Raw genomic sequence first — 20,305 nt, 5'->3', positions numbered from 1 at the left:
CTCAAAATACACACTATTTAGTATCTGGAGGAATTAAATGAGTAAATGAAAAAAAAAGTTGAGGGTGTCAGGCTGCCCATTACTAACATGCGTCAGAACTTGTTAGTTCATACGTGAAGCAATACACATTTTGTGGTGAGAGCAGCAAACACTCAACCTGTTAGTGAGCAGCAGACAGGCCCTAGAAAGCTAATTAGAATAAAGCCGAGAAAGACTAGGACATCTCTCAGCACGAATGACACCAACCTTTCAACTCTAAGGAACTTACAAGAACAAATTGAAAGTCAATCTTTTATGTTAGTCTAGTCTACCATGCACTAAAAAACCAAAAACAAAACAAAGAAAACTGCAAGTATTTTGCATTCTCTTATGGTAATTTGTGTTTTACCTTTTGAGGAATGATATCATCAGGTGTCTCGGGCTGTTTACTTGGGACCTCAGACTGAAAACAGGGTATTAAGTATAGACACATCAGAAAAAAAAAAAAAAACAAAAACCAAAACAACAACAACATAAAGAACACCACAAAAATAAAATTTTCCTGAGGATTGCATGACATATGGAAGACACACTCAAAATTCTGTGATTATCGTTACTATTTTTTAATTATCCAGAGTAGTTTTAAAGTAAAAACTACACTAAAATTCTCAAGGCTAACTGAACAGGACTAACTGAAAAATCACAGACAAAACCTCAGCATAGGCGGTCAATGTCATGGATGATTGACAGGCAAGTCTGTATGGCTTCAAAAGTAAAAAAAACCAGAAAACTGGATAATAGAATCTAATGCTAGCTATTACCTTCCACCTGCCTTTCACTGTGCTTATCCTTATGTCTGTTTCATAACGGGAGTAACTGGTTTACACCATTATCTCCAAAACCCCACACCACAGAAATCATGAGGTGCTTTCCTCCCCTAAAAGCCCAATGCCCTACTTTCTTTACTACCTTCCCACCTACAACCCCAGAATGGCTGAAAGCAAAAGGGAGACTGGGCCATCAGTCTCCAGGCCAAAAGTTTTGTAAAGAGCACTTCCAAAAATATTAGGTGGCAGCTATATATTTTACTCTCAGAATAAAATCTCAACTAACAAGAAGGCAATTTCTTTTGAGCTGTCGTGTTGGGCTTATGCATGTAAACATACACGGATAGCTACATACAGACAATAATGCACCCAAGAACTACTCCCAATTTTTCTTCCTTCTTATCTGGAGTTGACTTCTAGTACCTTTCCCCACGGTAAACATGCGTCAGCAAAATGACTTCACAAGGGTTTCTTCCCTAGGCAAAACACACACTGGACTACTGGGCATTCTTTCAAATACTTCACATGGTTTTAATAAATGTTTATCTTTAAAAGCAAACTTTTAAAAGCATACCCTGTAATGAAGAATAATCTTTAAAATATATATCCATGTTCTCTATCTTGGTAAGGGTACTGGCTACACGAGTATAAAATACACACATGTGAATATACAATGGTACTTAAGATTTGTATATCTCAATGTATGTAAAATTTACGCCAATAAAAAAAGAATTATAAACAAAAACTGAATTCTAATTATTGATATGCATGTGTAATATTAAGGGGTGAAGGGTACTGACTCTGCAACTCTCTCTGAAATTCATTAAAAAAGACTAAGATAGATTGCTGGATGTGTGACAGACCAATATAGCAAAATGAACAAATTCCTATTGGCAAATGCAACTTTGATGTCCACTATTTATCACCAACCAGAATGCTGGCAGGGTCTGAAATGCACACGCTTTATTTTCCCTGCAGCATAGGGTACAGTGCCAGTCTAATACATACTTGCTCATTGATCCACTCACTGAGGCTCTTGTTTCACTACAAGGCACAGCATTCAATCAATAGTAAAGAGATAAGCTATACCAATAACTTTAATATTATCATACCTCTCTTTTACTAAAAAAAATTATAACTAAATTATAATTGTTTACACAGAAATCTAAAACTTTCAAAGTCAGAATTTCTAGAAAACAATTCTTCAGCCATTTTTCTTCACATTTTTCTATAATGCTGACAATGGCATTTCCTGAATGAGTTGCTTAGTTTCTAGGAATCCTGTGACATCTGTATATTAAACAAAAAATATATGTGACAGCAGCCACAGGAGACTCCCTTAATTAGAAAAGGAAGCTTCTAGTAAGTTGATTACCCTTCTGTCCCAAGCAGCCCGAAATTAATAGGTAGGCAATGGGGTCTTCACCCTGGTGGTAATTGCAAATAATAGAACACTTGTTTGAGATAATTATTCTATGAAAATAAATTCTGTGAAAATAAGGAGACCACAGAATTAAAACCTGGTTTTCATATCTAAATACAATTTTTTTTAAAATGGCAAAATATGGAATCTTACTCTCCTTACTTAGGATTCAGAGTAATGACACAATTGCTTAAAAGCCACTGGATTTTATATTTTCATCATATCCTCTGCTCACATCTTAACAACATCTACAACTGACATTACCACCTAAAATACAGAATTACAGGGGCACCGGGGTGGCTCAGTCAGTTGGGTGTCCAACTCGTGATTTCGGCTCAGGTCATAATCTCATGATTTGTGAAATCGAGCCCCAAGTCTGCTTGGGATTCTCTCTCTCTTCCCCCTCCCCCACTCAAAAATGCACTTTCTCTCAAAAAAAACTTTAATAAAAAATATAGAATTACAGTGCAATTTAGCATAGCTGTTTTAGTAATGGAAATTATCCCAAAAGGAAAGTCTTTTTTATTTTTATTTTGAGAGAAACAGAGACAGAGACAGTGTGAGTGGGAGGGGCAGAGAGAATCCCAAGCAGGCTCCTAACTGCCAGTGCAAAGCCCAACGCGGGGCTTGAACCCACAAACCGCAAGACCATGACCTGAACCAAAATCAAGTCTGATGATTAAACTACTGAGCCACCCAGACGCCCTCCAAAAGGAAAGTCTTAAACTTCAACAGCTCTCAGTTTCTACGGGATCCTTTCAAAAGGCTGGAAAGAGGCGTCCGAGTAATTTTGTAGCCCGAAGTTTACTACACTCCTTTTCTTGTAGAGCCCTCTCCCAAATTATATAAGTTTTAGGCCCAAAGGTCATAATTTGGCTCTAGCCCTTTTTACTAGAAAAGTTTCAGAATTAGGAAAATTCTACAGAATGCTAAATGAGAAAGCAATGGAAAAGTCTATAATTTCAGGAGAAAGAGTGCTGATATGTCCATTCATTCAACACTGATTAAGTTCCTGATACTCTGTTAGCATTAGAGAGACAAAACCTAGCATACTGTTTCTGTCTGGAAGAAATTCACTGTTCACCAATAATGTCACAAAACCATCAAAGGTTAGAATCTTTTCTTTTTCAAAAGTGATTCAACTTCTGAGGAACTGTCATCCTATATACTATGTCTTACTCTACTACTTACTGGATGCACCCTAGAACTTCTCTACATTTTGATGCCTCCTCTGTGTAACTGGGAAAACAGTACTAACTATACTTCAGAGGACTGTGGTGAGATGTAATGAAACTGCACGTAAACTGCTCTGCAGAGCATCAAGCTCACTGTGCTTCGTAAGCACCTACTCTTCTTTTTTGATCTTATGATACAAGTCAGTAGGAGAGCAGCTGCTTCTACTTTTTGGAATCTTCTTTGCTGTAAACATTGCCAGACTGCATATTCCATAAAATAAAAGTGGACATTTAATGGCATTTTAAATTTACAAGAATTCTGAACTGGCAAAACCAAAATAATTAGTCATTCAGAAAATTTCATCACAGCAGATTCAGATTAACCTTGACTCGTGAATGGACTAAGCCACATAAATTCCACATTCTGTAACTGTCTCCCCTTCCCACCTGCTCTTTCCTTTTCTGTAAATGTATCTGCAGCCTTTCTTGACTGCCTTGTATTTCCCAATATGTAACCCATCTGGCTGAAAAATAAGTTCCATATGGTACATACTTATTTCTGAGACTGTTTAGATTTCTTAGGATGGTGAACGCCTTTGCTTACGTAAAATGCTAATGATACTAAGGTTGTAAGTGTGAACTTCAAATAGGTTATTTTGTTTTTATCTGATACGGAAGTTTAAATATACTTCTATAAAGTTGAATGACACTGTTACAAAGAAGGAAAGGAATAAACAATATAAAAATATGGTTATATAAGTAAAAAATATGCCTCAAAAGCATATGCCTCAGTTAAATAAAAATAGTGGGTTTGTGACATTTTTAGGAGAGCATATTTGTCTTATATTTTAGTATTCTTGAATGGATTCAATTTAAATGACTGTTGACTCAAGAAATATTTTATCAGATTGTTACAGGCTTAAAGTCTTAATTATTCACTTGAGGAAAAGATTAAGAATTAGAGACTGTATTGCTGGTTTGCTCAGACAAAAGTAGGTGCTAGTAAAAGGCTGCAAAATATGGGTGGATTTTAATTTTTTTTAATATGGTGTACTAGTATTAGAGATTATGGTGCTTTAAGTTACAGCTGTACCAAGTATGACATTCTTGACAGAATGGAATAGCTCTGGGAAAAGTGAACTTTAGGAAGTTATGTTGAAAAATCTTAACTATTTATTAGCAGGTCTAAGACCCATATTCTTTAAACAAATTTTTTAAACATTTATTCATTTTGAGAGACAGAGAGCATGAGCATGGGAGGGGCAGAGAGAGAGAGAAGGAGACACAGAATCTGAAGCAGGCTCCAGGCTCTGAGCTGTCAGCACAGAGCCCAACACAAGGCTCAAACCCACGAACTGTGAGATCATGACCTGAGCTGAAGTCCGATGCTTAACCCACTGAGCCACCTAGAACCCCTATATATTCTAAGAAGTATGAGAACAGTAGTGAAATCAGTGGGTACAAAATAAATAGAGCCAGGGTTTTGGCAGGAAAAAAAGGGTCACTGGAACAATGCAAGCTTCCCTCACATTATAGAACCCAAACTACTTATTAGAAGATCCACGTTCTAAGCTTCTTTTATAAATCTTAGTTTCTTTAATTGTCAAGACAATCAAATATCAAGTCAAGAATGTATTTCAAAATATTTAAAATATTTAAAGTATTTAAGCCATGAAAGGTTCTGAAATGAAGTTTTTAATACAATATAATAAAACTTCTACAGTTGGCAAGTGTTTGATTCTAAACATTTTTAGAATTCTAAACATTTTGTATTAACCACATATCCAAAAACAAACCCCAAATATTCTTTAGTGATCTGTAGTGATCTGGGTTTCTAACTGGGTATAGGAGTTTACACTAGATTTATTTCAAAGACAGCTAAATACTGGAGTGAAACACAGCATGGAATACATTCCCTTGAGAGAGAGTCACCATTCTGTCTTCATGAAGCATAGTGTGATCAGATCCTTGGGGAGGAGGAAATTCTTAGAAGATGCTTTTCCAGACTGTATTTTTTTAAAAGCTACAATTTTAATTTTTTTTCATTTAAATGAGATTAAAGGAAGATATAAGAGTTTTTCGTCAAAAAGGAGTATAGATTAAGAACAAGTCACGAAACAGTGGTCTAAAAATCAGGAATTCTCTAGAGCTGTTCTGGTCTAGAATGGCAGCCACTGACCACATGAAGTGTGGCTAGTCCAAACACAGGTGTGCTCTCAAGTGTGAAATATGGACTTCATTTCAGAGACAAGGTACAAACACAGGTAAATGCCTCATAAATAATGTCTTTGCAATTGATTACACATTAAAACAACAGAATGAAGAAGCTGGATAAAATGACAGGTGAGACCCTCTTTCAGCTTCCAAAGCTGTGATTCTACAATAAACATGAGTTTTCTAAGGACAAAAGTGCACTTCGTTTTGGAGGCAAAGGATTATTATTGGACACCGAAGAGTTGAATTACTGTTTTGAAATGTTAAGAGGGTTTTCAGAATTGAACTCAGTGGATTTTATAGTCTTGTGGTTTCTCTTTTAAACTTGTAGTGGCTTTCTTGGGAAAGTATACTTTTCTTCTGTTTGTTTGCTTGTTTTTGTTTTTAAGTAGGCTCTACACCCAATGCGAGGCTTGAACTCACGACCAGGAACTGACTGAGCCAGCTAGCCACGCCCAGGAGAGTGTATTTCCCTAAACTTAAAAACACGATTCCTGTGCCATCATCGGCTTGGACGAAATTTTTCTAGTCTATGTGCAAAAGTCTGAAGAAAGGCTTTGGAAAGGGTGACTTCTCTGAATAAAAAGAACTTCTGCCGTGTTTTAAACCTGTGGAGTCCGTGATGAAGTTTCTTGATATACAGAGAAAGATACATATTCAGGCTATTATTCTTTAGCTGTTGTATTTCTTCAAAGGATACTGCTTAGCGCCACTGTTTATTTACGTAAGTCACTCGGAATGCTTTCTGGCACACGAATAAGCACCACAGAAGTAGCTCTCTAATTTTAACCAACTGAGTCCTAACAGCTTTTGAGATGGGACTGTTACTTTCTCCATTTCAGGCACAAGGAAATGGAAACCTGGCGTGGCTCGTGGCCTGTCCCAGGTCACTCAGCGAGTGAAGTGGCAGAGGCTGGCTGGAAACCCTGGCAGTCGGCCCCAGAGCCTGTCACAGTGTCTCCTCGCTGCCTTGTTGCACTGCTTCATCCCACACCCACCACCCTGTGTCATCAATCTGACACTGTTCGGTGAAGTTCCTAAATTAGAGATTTTAGGTAAACGACCTAAGAGGAGAATGCTTGCCAAGAGGAAAAATTTTTTAAGAGCCATTACGAACATTTAACTCTGAATACTCACCGCCACGTTGGTCTCTTGCTCCGTTTCTGGCACATAAGGGTAATGGTTATAAAACATATCATTTCGCACCATTTTTTTCCTCATTCTGCAGGGCCCTTCTGTCATCTCCAACATCCATTTGTCTAGATGGGAACCGATGGGGGGGCCCCACAACCCTCGCTCCCGCAACAGTTCGTACTCGATCTGGCACCACTCCTCTGTCACGTACTTCAGGGCATTCTGCTGGCGCTACGGGGAGGGGGTCCAGGTTGGTTTTCAAGCAAAAGTGGGAGCAATAATTAAAAGTCTACAAATAACTTAAAACCAAGTTAATATTTGGAAACAAAACCAGTATATACCATTTCAGTCAATAGTATATAAGTAAAATTACATTTATTTGTTGTTCTATAACAATAAAATTGTTAAAAAACATCAGGCTACTAATTTTGTGAGAAGGTATGGTTTTTATGGTGGCCAAAGTGATTACTTTAGCACCAAGTAAATGACAGATATGTACAAGGCACAGTGTGCAGTGCCTTATGAAAATACACTGAAATGGTTAGTTCAGTGTAAGTTAATGGATAAACACAGTAACTTAACGATGAGACCCCTTCCCACCCTCAAGTTGTAAAACAGGTAGGTACTAGAACCTGGATAGGAGAAAATCTAGTGAATCAGATCAAGAAATAGTGCCAGCACACCACATTACTGCCAAACTTGGTAACGTTTCCAAAAATTTTAGGTAAAGAATATAAACATGCAGTTCTGGTAAATAACTTGATATTCATAGAAGAATAAAAGAAAAACCATTTTCAGTTGGCCACTGGGATAGATCCAAACCACTTTACTTAAAAGAAAATTTCTGAATTGGTATAACTTCTTGGTATATATCAAATATCAAGACATATAGCACATTAAAAAATTTTTTTTTAATGTTTATTTATGTTTGAGAGACAGAGAGTGAGCGGGTGAGGGGCAGAGAGAGAGGGAGACACAGAATCTGAAGCAGGCTCCAGGCTCCAAGCTGTCAGCACAGAGCCCGATGCGGGGCTCAAACTCATGAACTGTGAGTTCATGACCTGAGCGAAGTCGGACGCTTGACCAACTGAGCCACCCAGGCGCCCCAAGACGTATTGCATATTTAATGATTGATGGAATAGAAGAATACAATATCAATCTAAGAATAAAGATCTCTTTCTACAACTAACAGTGAAGATTACGGAATGAATAATCTTGAAGTTACATAATACCATAGTAGTATTTAATGTATTCTTGGTGGGGAAGTCAATACCCTGTAACAAATAGCTAGTGTATGCTCCTAAAATATTAGCAATTCAGCATTCAGAAATCTTTAATAGATCTAAATCAGCCATTTTGGAAATAAAATATTTAGGATAAGTTTTTGAGTAATCATGAATTCACCAAGAGGATTTCACTGAATTTATTTCTTACCAACATAATCACTAAGTGACTATAAGAAAAAAAAAATTATTTCATCTTCAAGTTTTTTTTGAATTTTAAGAGACTTTTCAGAGACTTTGATGCATATTTTCATAGTCTCCTTGTTAAGTCTGAGAGAGATTTTCTTGTATTTTAATATTTATTAGGAACAACACATGCAATACGTCAGTACCATTGACATTAATGCTATTTAGTTGTGATTTCCAGTTTGTTGTTTTTTGCAATGCCATCTGCTTCTAGAAAGTTCAAATTTTTCTGTCTTAAAACCAATGGCCAAAGTAGCTGGCAGGGATAATTTAAAACATCATCTGATGATGAACGCAGTTTAGTAACTTACTCTTCGGGTTAAAAAAGTATCATGAGAAAGAGTCTTTTCTCAGTCAAGGAACACAAAACAAACCTTTATTATAGTTACGAATTCTTACCTCCTGATATTCCTTATATTGTGTATCTACTAAGTCACGGACAACAGCAATATGTGTAAACATCCACTGAGAAATCTCCTAACAATGGACGGAAAATGAGATGTTAATATTTCATGGATTGCCTGAAAAAATGCTAACTAGCCTTAAAATAATGCCAAATTACTTATTAAATTAATATTCTGCTAAAGGCACAACTACAAAATAAACAAAACCCTAAAAGATTAATTATCTGATGAATCTAATAGAGGCTTGCATGATGGACACAGATCCACTCCCAGCCCTCCCCTGCTCAATGCCCCTTCAAGGACACGCTTGCTCCTACAGCCTTTGAGAGTGCCATCAGCACCTTCAGGGATCACCACAGCTGCAGAGAACTGCCAGGGAACCCCAAACCTAATGACGGGGTGATTTGGAGGCAGGCAAATTCAGCTATTTCAGCTCAGTACAGGTCAACTGGGGCAGGCCATTTTGGCCCCAAAGCTCCACTTAGGTCAGTTCAGGCTAGACCTGCCTTGTAACCTAGTGTTTCCCTGTGATCAATTCTGCTTCCTTTCTTACCCTTCCACAAATATGGACCACAAGGGCATCTGTAATAAACACCTTGCACCAAACTCCCTCTAGGTGTACTTCCTGGAGAACCTGGCCTAACACATGGAATGTGTGAATGATACATATTCTTTCTCTCAGACCCTCACAGCTGCCTAAGATTCTGGGATGGTAGAGGAAGTATGATGAAGAAGCAATTAACATAGGTAGAGGAGTTTTGAAAAAATCAATCACAGATGTATATGACAAGGTACTAAAGAACAAAAAAACCATTTTGTTCTGCTACCGCTTTAAAATTTATATAATTATCAGTAACAAAATTATCGGAAGTTTGGAAAAACTGGGAAAGATTACCCACTGTCTGATCACAGATCAGTATCTGGATGTCACGTCCAGTTATGAAGTGGCTGTGCATACACAACACTCAGAACGCAATTTTATCATAGACAGTTGGGAGACATTCTCATTATGTGGGTTCTTTCCTTCTCTCTTCTAAAGCAACAATGCAGAAAAGTTGTACTTCAAATCACACGCTTGTACATGTTAAATGTATTGTATGAAACACTACAACTAAACCTTGAAATACAGATTTCTGATAGTACCATCGATGAAGCTGAACAACGTACCTGGGTGGAAAGACTGTGTTTGTTAAGACCACTTTCCTTTCGATTCCTTCTTGATCCTGTTAACTTGGAAAGACCAAAACCACTGCTCACACGGGACAATTTGGATTGCGTGGTGGGCGCCAGAGCTTCTCCTCGACTTATGCATTTCTTCTCGTGGGCTGTGAAATTAAAATTACATGACTTTGCAATTTCTCCATGTATTTCTCAGTCTTACTTTTAACACTTTTGTGTCATGGTTACAAACCACAATTTTGTAGTTATGAAAACAGCTGACATTACAGACACAGACATTCTCTTAGATATCACACATTTACATGGATAACTGCTTGGGAATTACTGTACTAGTTGAATTTACATTTGGCTGAAGCCTCACAGCTCTGCAGTAATACGCAAACTTACTTTAACTGCATTCAGTTTCTGTGTTAACAACAATTCACAACCCCCTATCTAAAATATTTGGTGCTGCATATACTCTGGAATGTAGAATGTTTTGGATTTTAAAAAAGTGATACGTTACCTACACTATATATTATATAGTACCAACAGGAGGTCAATGACAGTAAACCATAAAATGAACAAATTAATATTTCTGCAGCAAAATGTGTGAATATTTATACTAAGTAGGATATATCAAGATAGGTTAGGCTTTGCTAACAAGTGATTTTGGGCACCAAATTCCTGAAAAAACCTTGGATTTTCAGGGCTTTTTGAATTTCAGAATTACAGAAGAGGGATTATGGATTTGTAGACAAGATGGTGACCATAATGAACATCTGCAGGCAGAGTATTATTTACAAATTTATAAATGGCAGAGGGGTAGGTAACACATCTCAGATTTAAAAAAAACAACAACAACAACAAAAAAAAAAACCAACAAAAAAAAACCTGAGGAAAAAAAAGCCAAATCTCAACATAACCATTCTAGAATGGCTGTTAACTTTCACTTTTGCCGCCATAAGACCCTTTTGGGATAGTTTTAATTACGTATCTAAAGTGTACCCATAGACAACAGTCGCATGTAAAATCTCTTGTTCATATCATCTCTGAGGACTCTCTTACCCAGATGATTCTGCCAACACTTTAAACCAGCTTCTTCAATGAGTGGCCTTGCTATAGCTATGTCCACATGACCCCTCTCGTTCACAGGTAGAGTGACTTTGAAAAGCTCCTCCAAGGCTTGTTTCTTACTATGAATTAATTCAGTCCAAACTCTGTTGACAGCTTTTATAAGAAGCTGACGCCCTAGGAAATGGAAAAAAGCAACTTATCAAAAACACAATATAAAGGTAGTTAGTAATTTTCTTCATGTTTTACATCTAAGAATCTCATCTAGGGTACTTAGTTGTCAAAAAAAAAAGGTTCATATCATATTTTTTTATTTTTTATTTTTTTGACGTTTTATTTTATTTTTGGGACAGAGAGAGACAGAGCATGAACGGGGGAGGGGCAGAGAGAGAGGGAGACACAGAATTGGAAGCAGGCTCCAGGCTCTGAGCCATCAGCCCAGAGCCCGACGCAGGGCTCGAACTCACAGACCGCGAGATCGTGACCTGAGCTGAAGTCGGACGCTTAACCAACTGAGCCACCCAGGCGCCCCAAGCTTCATATCATATTAAGCTCAGTAAAAATTATTATTCAGATAACCAAAACAGTGGTTGGTTACTTGGAGAACTTAAGAAATATATATGTTCATGGGGCACCTGGATGGCTCAGTTAGTTAAGCATCCAACTTTGGCTCAGGTCATGATCTCATAGTTCGTGTTTTTAAGCTCCACATTGGGCTCTGTGCTGACAGCTCAGAGCCTGGAGCCTGCTTCAGATTCTCTCTGCCCCTCCCCTGCTTACACTGTGTCTCTGTCTCTCAAAAATAAACATTAAAAAAAATTTAAAAATATATATTAATATGTATGCAAAAGACTGCATTTTTACTTATAAAACTAGAAATTGAATACACAGAAATTTTATTGTCTAGCTTCTTCTATGTAAAAACTTAACCCCATTTAAAAATAATTTTTAAATCTATTTAAGTGGAAAATTAAGTTACTTGTTCCTAAATTTGCAAAAGGAAAAAAGAGAACAAATATTTGAAAAGAATATTTATATTTACTATTAAATTGCATCTTACTAAGGATTCCTTGCTAATTTGTCTGACTCCTGCTCTAGACCAATCTTTACCAAGCATCAGAGTCACCTGAATGGCCTGTTAAAACAGACTGCTGGTCTCCATGCCCAGAGTTTCTGATTCAGTAGATCTGAGTGGGGCCAGAGAATCTGTTTTTCTAACAAGCTCTCAAATGATGCTGATGTGGTTAGTCTGCTTTGAGAACCAACGTTCTAAACTGTTAGTTCCGTGTGGGGTGAAAACAGTCACCGTTCCTCAGTGTCTGGGCTTCAAAATGTGTTAGTGAAAGCAAACAGAGTAAATTAATGCTTAAATGAATGAAAGAGTGAGTGTTGGCCTTCCAAAGGATAAAGTCATATGCTAAACCACCACACTGTATGGCTGGGGAGACCAACACTACTGTAGTTATCTGACTTTTCTATGGACCAACATGGAAATTAGAAATCAATCCACCCCAAAGACTTTAATGCACAATACTTATAAAAATCAGTGGGAAAACTAGATTAAAAGAGAATAAAAATGGTAGTAGTGGGGCACCTAGGTGGCTCAGTCGGTTAAAAGTGTCAGACCCTTGATTTTGGCTCAGATCATGATCCCATAGGAGATCAAGCCTGGAGTTGGGCTCTGTGCTGGGCATGGAGCCTGCTTGAGATTTTCTCTCTCCCTCTGCCCTTCCCCTGCTTGCTCCCACTTTCTCTTTCTCAAAAAAAAAAAAAAAAAAAAAAAAAAAAAGAAGAGTAGTGACAACCTGTCTCAAGCAGTATTTGACTCTAATGTGACATGTCTGACACTACCAATAGGCAGGTCTCTTAATGGCAAATGCCAAGTCAGTATTTGCACCACTAGCTGTGCAAAGGTAAATAAATATCAAGTCTCCCAGTGTTACCATGAAATGCTGAGGGCTAGCAATATCAGCGGTTAGTGGTTTACCCATCTTGGCATAAGGAGAGCTACAGCTACCAGGTTGATTTAGATGTTGGTGGGCATATAGGTGTGGATTCAGGTGTGACCTACTGGGGGGCTGGTTGTCAATGCTGACAGTTTCTCAAGTGAGGTTTTTAAAATTTTTTTAATGTTTATTATTTTTGAGAGACACAGAGAGCGCCAGCTAGTGGGGGAGGGCAGAGAGAGGGAGACCCAGAATCTGAAGCAGGCTCCCGGCTCTGAGCTGTCAGCACAGAGCCCGATGCGGGGCTTGAACCCACAAACTGCGAGATCATGACCTGAGCCGAAGTCGGACACTTAGCCGACCAAACCACCCAGCCGTCTCTTAAGTGAGTTTTTTTGGAAGAGGGCAGGGTGTATCTTAAAACTTAGAAATGAAGGAGTGGGGAGAGAAAAGGAAGAGAACATATTGAGGCAATTACCTTCACTAATATCTTGGCTGTAACCACCATCTGGTTCAATGTCAGAGGGTATCATAATGTGCCATGTAGTCATGCGGGCTTCTGCTTCCAGTCCGAATCCATCCACGTTGCTGAAAAATTCCAGTTTAAACTATATGAAGGAAATGACTGTAGCTGAAAACCATAATGACCAAGTATACCTCTGCAGACACAGGTAAATGCGGGCTCTATTACAAAGTTCCATAATTGGCAGACAGACATTCAGCAGATGCACAAAACAGAACTTCCTACTTTAGCATAAAAATGCCATTTAAAGGGGTGATCTCACAAACCCACTTGACTAACTGTAATTAAAGACACAACAGCACTGAGATGCCTTCTGATCACTATTAACATTTTTACCTAAAAATTATAAAAAGGTCATTTAAGAACATTCTGCTCATATGTCTATGTACCACCTCCCTCCAGTCTCTTATGCCACCATTTTTGCTTTAGTGGCAGTCAATTACTTGCAGTTTCCCCTAAGTGCCACATTCTTGCCTCCTCCAGGGCAATCATACAGATGGCTCCTTCTTCCTACATCACTCTTATCCCCTTTGGAGGGCTAACCTCCTCCTTAACCATGTTCAAGTTGTAACTCGGCAGGTGTCTCCTCCAGTTAGGGGCATGTGTTCCATGCTCCCAAAGCACCATGCTTCTAGCACAGCACTTAGCACCCTGACCAGTCTTGCTTACTTCTATCTTTACTCCTAGACTGCATATTTCAAAACCCCACCATGGGTTCCTTCTTGCTCACATTTCATCCCAGTCCCTAATTCAACGCCCAGCCCCAGCAGACACTGAATACGTATTTGTCAAAGCAATCAATGGAAAAATACTAATTTCACCCATTTAACATATACCACTGCATTTATTTATTGCATTCTTTTCACCTCTCTTAACCTCCAACAATGTGTATTTTGTTTATTTTAAAAGTAAACTTTGGGGAGCCTGGGTGGCTCAGTCAGTTATGAGACTGACTCTTGGTTTAGGCTCAGGTCATGATCTCATGGTTTGTGGGTTTGAGTCCTGCATCGGGCTCTGTGTTGACAGTGTGGAGCCTGCTTGGAGTTCTCTTTCTCTCTCTCTCTCTCTCCTGCTCTCTTTACCCCTCCACCACTCACGCTGTCTCTGTCTCTCTCAAAATTTAAAAAAAAAAAAAAAAAAGTGAACTTTCTTCTTTTAAAATTATACATGTGGGGGCACCGGGGTGGCTCGGTTGGTTAAGTATCTGACTCTTGATGTCGGCTCGGGTCATGATCTCATGGTTTGTGAGATGGAGCTTTGAGTCAGGCTCTGTGCTGTCAGCTTGGGATTGACACTGTCTCTCACTCTCCCTCTGCCTTTCCCCTGCTCACATGCTTTCTCTCTCTCAAAATTAAGAAATAAAAACTTAAGTTATATATGTGACATAAGGTGATTAATGACCAATTTAAAGATACAGAAAATTAAAGAATACTCATTTTGTTGCAAAAATGTAACCCTTGTCTTTCATATTTTCCACGGAGTTTTAAAACTGAGATTTAAAAAAAAAAATGTTACTATCAAAAAAGTAGGACAAAGAGTTCTGGTGGAAAAATATCAAAGATAAATTCAAGGTGGCAAACCGAACATTAAAAAGTTACCTTCCAACATGTAGATTAATAAGGCAGTGAGCCAGACAGCTAATGAATTCCTGGTCGTGGTTCCCAGGTCCCAGGATCAAGTTCCTGTTTACAGTCAGGACCCTGAGCGAATCTAGGAGTGCCACTTGCTGTGGAACGGTTTTGTGTGCCCGTGAGAACTGGTACAAGATGGTCCTATTGAGGCAGTGATAAACCGCATCAAGTGACAATCCCTGTGATCTTCTTTTTGACTAAAGATAATGAAAGATACTTTATTTAGTAGAATGGACAGAAATAAAAGATCCGCGTATCATTCGCACAGAAACATTAGGTTTATTATGTACCAAATGCCATGCTCAGCACAGGCGTGCTAAGCTACAAACCAAAAAGCTTTTGCTAATATGAGGTTCAGATCCCAAGAGAGCCATATACATAATTTAGTGAGATGAGAGCTACACCCCCCAGTGAGGAAAGCTGCTACCACTCCTGTGGGCAGAGCAGCCGGCCAGAGGACATGAGGAAGTGCCATCCGGGGAGAAGGTCCTACCACTAAAGTCGTGTGAGGGGGAGTGATCTCCACTCAAAATTACTGAAGAAACAAACACAACGAACCTAAAATGTTAGTAAAAAACTTCTTTTGACATTCTCATTTCATTTCCTCACTTGCAAAGTTTTCTCTTTGGCATAAATACAAATTTAACGCTTAAAAAAATTCTTAGGTCACATGAAAGAATCTGTGCACCATATGCTAATAACACACAATAATGGCATTTCCCAGTTTCCACATTAAGTGTTGAGTAAGATTAATGACTTGTGCCAAACCAGGCCAACATTCTTTAGTCAAAGATAACACACACACACATACTCTAAAATGACATCTTCAAAGAACTACAGTGAATTTTGTGAAGATTCAATTACAAGGAGAAAATATGCCTTTAATATCAACTCTTCCTGCTCTCTAAATCTTTACACACAAATATATCATACTGTAAAAATAAAACAAAAAAAACCTCATCAAATTGTACTGACTTAAGGTATTTAAACCAAAAGGAAGCTATCTGGGTGGCAAAGAGCAGGGTCAGTGGGGAGGTCAGGGAGAGCCCACAGCTTGAGGGAACTTAGGCAACTTTACAAGGGACACACTGGCACCAGCTATGGGTAAGGAAGGGAAGGGCTACAAATCGACAGTTTTTATTCACTTTCAATACGGTGAGCTTTATGGTAAATGTTAACATTATCTTATTAGTTACATTTATTTCCAATAATTTTGACATATTAGGAAAAGTTTTTCAATAGGAAAACATGTACTCTAAAACTAATAGGGAAATTGGGTTACCTGTGCAATTAGTTGAATTATAAAATCTATAAGAAGTTTAGATTCTTTGTTGAACATGCCTTGCCAAAGCTTGTCCACCACACGTTGTGTGAAATAAAACACATTGTTCACCAATACCTGGTAGCTTCCTCCACTGGTAATAGGCAGAGATGCATCTTCCCCTAAATTCAAGCAGGAAAAAAAAATATCTAGGAAAATTGAATCAACCAGCCTAAGACCAGAATCTCAAACAAATGAGGCTAAGGCAAAACGAATTCATCTACTACATTTAGAAATAAGACCACTAGCTCTAATGTACTACTTCAAGAAAATGATGTTCATGGCCAGAAATCATGACAAATGTTGGAAGAAATCATTTCTGCAGGATAAAAGAGTTATGGATTCAAAGTATGAAGTCTCTTATTGCTTTGAGAACATCTGTGATGAGCAAATAGTTCCTCAACTTAAAATGGCAGTGACAGAGGATCTCTGAGAAAAAAGCTGTCAGGTTATTAGTTGTGAATCGATTCTGTGCGACAATAAAGGGTAAAACAAACAGTCAAACAAAACTCAAGTTGTGATTATACCTTTAAGCACAATGAAGTACTATACGCATTAAAGAGGTTCACAACAACTGTGAAAAATAAACTACAATCAGCGCTGGTGGGGCCAAGAGGCACCTTTCCCTCCCTACACCTCCCTCCACGATTACCTTCACTACTCTTTCTCTTCAAAAAGCTACTGAGGCGCCTGGGTGGCTCAGTCCGCTGCGTGTCGGACTCTTGATTTCAGCTCAGGTCACGATCTCACGGTCATGGGATCAGGCCCCAGGCTGGGCTCTACACTGAGCGTGGAGGCTGCTTGGGATTCTCTCTCTTCTCTACCCCTCCCCACTCTTTCAAAATAAATAAACTTTTTCTTTTTTTTTTAAAGCTACGCAAGTGCCTTCAGTGCACTTGCTGTGTATGTACTACTTCAAGACTAATCCTCCTAACCAAAATTCCCTCTGTAAGCCCCTCCTTTCTAGAAATTCTGGAGCCCCACTGATTGTGATTATTATTCCCACCTAACTCTAACTCCATTATGCAAAACTCTTCATTTTATGCCTTTGCATAGTAAAACTGATACTGTGTAAGTTTTTCTCAAGTAATAAAAACAAACACAAAAGTTTGACCTGACACTATGCTCTGAGAATTGCATGTTAAGACAATACTAAAGATTTCTTGGCAGATTTACTCTAAAACAAAACAAAACAAAACAAAACAAACAAAAAAACCACTTTAATAGCATGGAAGTTCTTTGATTAATATTACTGGGAACTCAAGTAGCAAATATGTTAAATGTCTCCTTTTCTTTCTCCTTTAAATTCTATCATTATTTTACATATAAAAATTAGCTCCACTGTAAATGTATCCAGTTTTGTATTTTTATTGTAACTAGATATAGACATATAGAAAAAACATCTTTATGTGTTTTGAATTTATGTACTGGGTGCCATCCTAAAGAATAACATATACATACCTCTGACCTAACAACTCTACTCACAGATATATATCTAACAGGCAGGTAGAAATATTGCACACACATGTGGCCCATAGGAACAAGCAACTTTATTTCTAGCTGTTTCAACCTTGAAACTACTAAATATCCAACAACAACAAAATGGATACATTTTTATATATGCATATGATAGAATACTATCATATTCTAGTGATGAAAATAAATGGACTCTTGCTACAGGCAACAGCATGGACAAATCTCACAAACATGTTGAGTATTAGAAGCTAGACCACAAAGAATACATGTTATATGATTCCACTTATAAAGTTCAAAAGCATGCAAAATCAATCTGTTGTTTTAGAAGTTGGGACAGTGCCTCCGTGAGCAGTAACTGTGTCAGGGCAGGAGGGACGTTTCTGGGGGTGTCTGTAATGCATTCCTATCTGAGTGCTCTTTTTCTTTTTTTTTTTTTAATCTCAGTGGTCTCATACAGGCGTGATGTCTGGGTGGTAATTCATGGAGCTCTATGCTTATAAGTTGTGTATGTATATCACAATAAGTTAAAAGTACTAGATATTCACATAAATATAACTTGTTGTAAGACAGTTTTAAAAACATTTTTTTCTCTTCCCTTGTCCTCTTCCTGCCACCTGAGTGTACAGATGTGGACAAGCAACTTAAAACACTTCCTGTTGTTGACTCTCTATCCCAGATTAAAAGGAATGAGCTAGATGGGCTTGTTGCTCATTACAGAAAAATACCAGGAAGAGGGAAAAATGCACAGAAAAGATAAAGCTAAAAAGGAGATACACTTGGGGTTTAGATAGAGAAGAAGAATGATTATAGGTACTTTCATAAAGTGAAAATAAAACATAGTATTACCCAATAAGACATCAGCTGCAAGCAAATGGTCCATCACACTATCCAAAATATAAGTCTGAAATTCTTTTTGCTGAGTTCTTGTAGATCTTTCAGGAGAAGCCTAATCAATAAAATTTACAATTAGAAACAGAACCAATTAAACAAAGATAAGGCCTCAATCATAGTTATATTATTAATACTTACATAGTTACATAAAAAAACCCTACTGGGAAATAATAAAATATGACATGAGAGATAGTAGACACCCTTATGCTTTTTTTTATTTTTGTGACCACAGAATTAAAAAGAAGCAAAAGTAAAGTATCATCTTTTGAATCCAGTCCTCCAAAAAGATTCTAAGTATTAAAAGTATTTAATAAATATCTGATAATCTATTAGTATACCTCAATTCCAAAGACAGTTGGCCATTTATGAGATACAGATAAAATAAATCATAGAGCCATTAAAACAGATATAAAACCTCAGGGATCTAGGAGTCAAGGGGGCAAGGTTGAGGGGGAAGGGAATATTAATACCAAATGTTAACTAAGCACATGGCACACAATTTAGCTCTGCGCTTCCACGGTATCGAGGAGAAAAAAAGACGATACGGTTTACAAAGCTTTTTCTTATCTATAAAAAGCAGCACACTACACTGTCAGCAAGGATGTTTACCTGAAGTCGTTCTTAGAGGAAGGTTCTCTAAGGGTTTTTAAAAGGACGACAATGCTAACCCTATCCATAATACCTTTGAGAATGGTTTTGTACAGTACAAAGATGATTTTAGAAATGATATTGAATAAAAGCTTAGGGCACAAAGTTAAACTACAGTCCTCAGATGGCATTTCTGTTATTAGGGTAATATAATCTAGGTGCATAACTGGCAAGTATCTAACCTGAGAGGTGAGTGGCAGACCACTGGGAGCCTACGGATGAAAGGTGGAAACATCCTTCTGTCGTCCTCAAATGCCAGTGGTTTTAGTTGGCTTTTGGTAGGAGTTGGATATGGAACAGTTCAACAAACTGACACAAAACTGTTTCTTAAAAAGAGATCTGTATGTTTTGATACCAGCATAGTAATGATGCTTTGCAGATCCGTGAATACACACATCCGGGACTATGGTTATGATGTTACAAAAGTGGGCTTTAGAAAACTGTTTTGCTTTATGCATTTAAAATTAAATTCTGCTCTATTTTAAAAAATCCACTTCTTTCTATTCTGATTTTCAAGATGGTACTCAAAAAGGGTTTAAAGGAGCAGTTAAAAATCTAAAATCTATATTCAAATCAAAGATCTTATTCTAGGGATTCAAAAACCAACATCTCAACCAAAGTTGCAACAAGCATTTCTCTGTTTTGCTGGTAAGACATATTTATTTTGTTTAAAAATGACAAAATGTGGGCCTAATAACAGTTAAAATAGTACTAAAGTTTAGAAATTTGGTTTGGGATCAGAATAATTTGGGGAAAAATGAAAGATAGGTCATATTGTTTTTAATCTTAATAAATTTTCCTGTGCAGTTGGAACAGATTAATGACAGTGGTCAGCAGTAGAGCTGTGGCCACGCCCTGCCAATTTCTCATGTGGATGGTACAGTGAGAATTCAACCCTGCCAAATAAAGAGAAAACAGCAGATTGATTAGATCTTGGAGGATTACCTTATAATCAGATCAGAGACCATTTTTTCAAACAGCCTGAGCAGATCGAAGTTTACTAAGGAGTAAG

At 37.8% G+C, this 20,305-nt stretch overlaps 1 protein-coding gene across 14 annotated transcripts in view; it reads right to left on the bottom strand.

The window, feature by feature from the left end:
- WDFY3 (WD repeat and FYVE domain containing 3) overlaps positions 1–20,305 on the bottom strand; it is a 276,232-nt gene that overhangs the window by 48,799 nt on the left and 207,128 nt on the right. For 12 of the 14 annotated variants that reach the window (XM_027059971.2, XM_027059983.2, XM_027059961.2 and 9 more), the window contains 9 exons: positions 18,601–18,700; positions 16,240–16,400; positions 14,925–15,154; positions 13,282–13,391; positions 10,852–11,034; positions 9,793–9,950; positions 8,621–8,698; positions 6,756–6,983; positions 389–442 (listed from right to left, as the gene is read on the bottom strand). In XM_027059971.2, coding sequence (XP_026915772.1) covers positions 389–442; positions 6,756–6,983; positions 8,621–8,698; positions 9,793–9,950; positions 10,852–11,034; positions 13,282–13,391; positions 14,925–15,154; positions 16,240–16,400; positions 18,601–18,700 — 1,302 coding nt within the window. The remainder of the gene's footprint in view (positions 1–388; positions 443–6,755; positions 6,984–8,620; positions 8,699–9,792; positions 9,951–10,851; positions 11,035–13,281; positions 13,392–14,924; positions 15,155–16,239; positions 16,401–18,600; positions 18,701–20,305) is intronic. The other 2 variants (XM_027060012.2, XM_027060036.2) reach the window with 1 other exon arrangement.

This window comes from Acinonyx jubatus, chromosome B1 (assembly GCF_027475565.1).
Source record: "Acinonyx jubatus isolate Ajub_Pintada_27869175 chromosome B1, VMU_Ajub_asm_v1.0, whole genome shotgun sequence".
In the NCBI taxonomy this organism is placed as follows: domain Eukaryota; kingdom Metazoa; phylum Chordata; class Mammalia; order Carnivora; family Felidae; genus Acinonyx; species Acinonyx jubatus.
The sequence above is the reverse complement of the archived record's forward strand: the minus strand, read 5'-3'. Positions and strand labels throughout refer to the sequence as shown.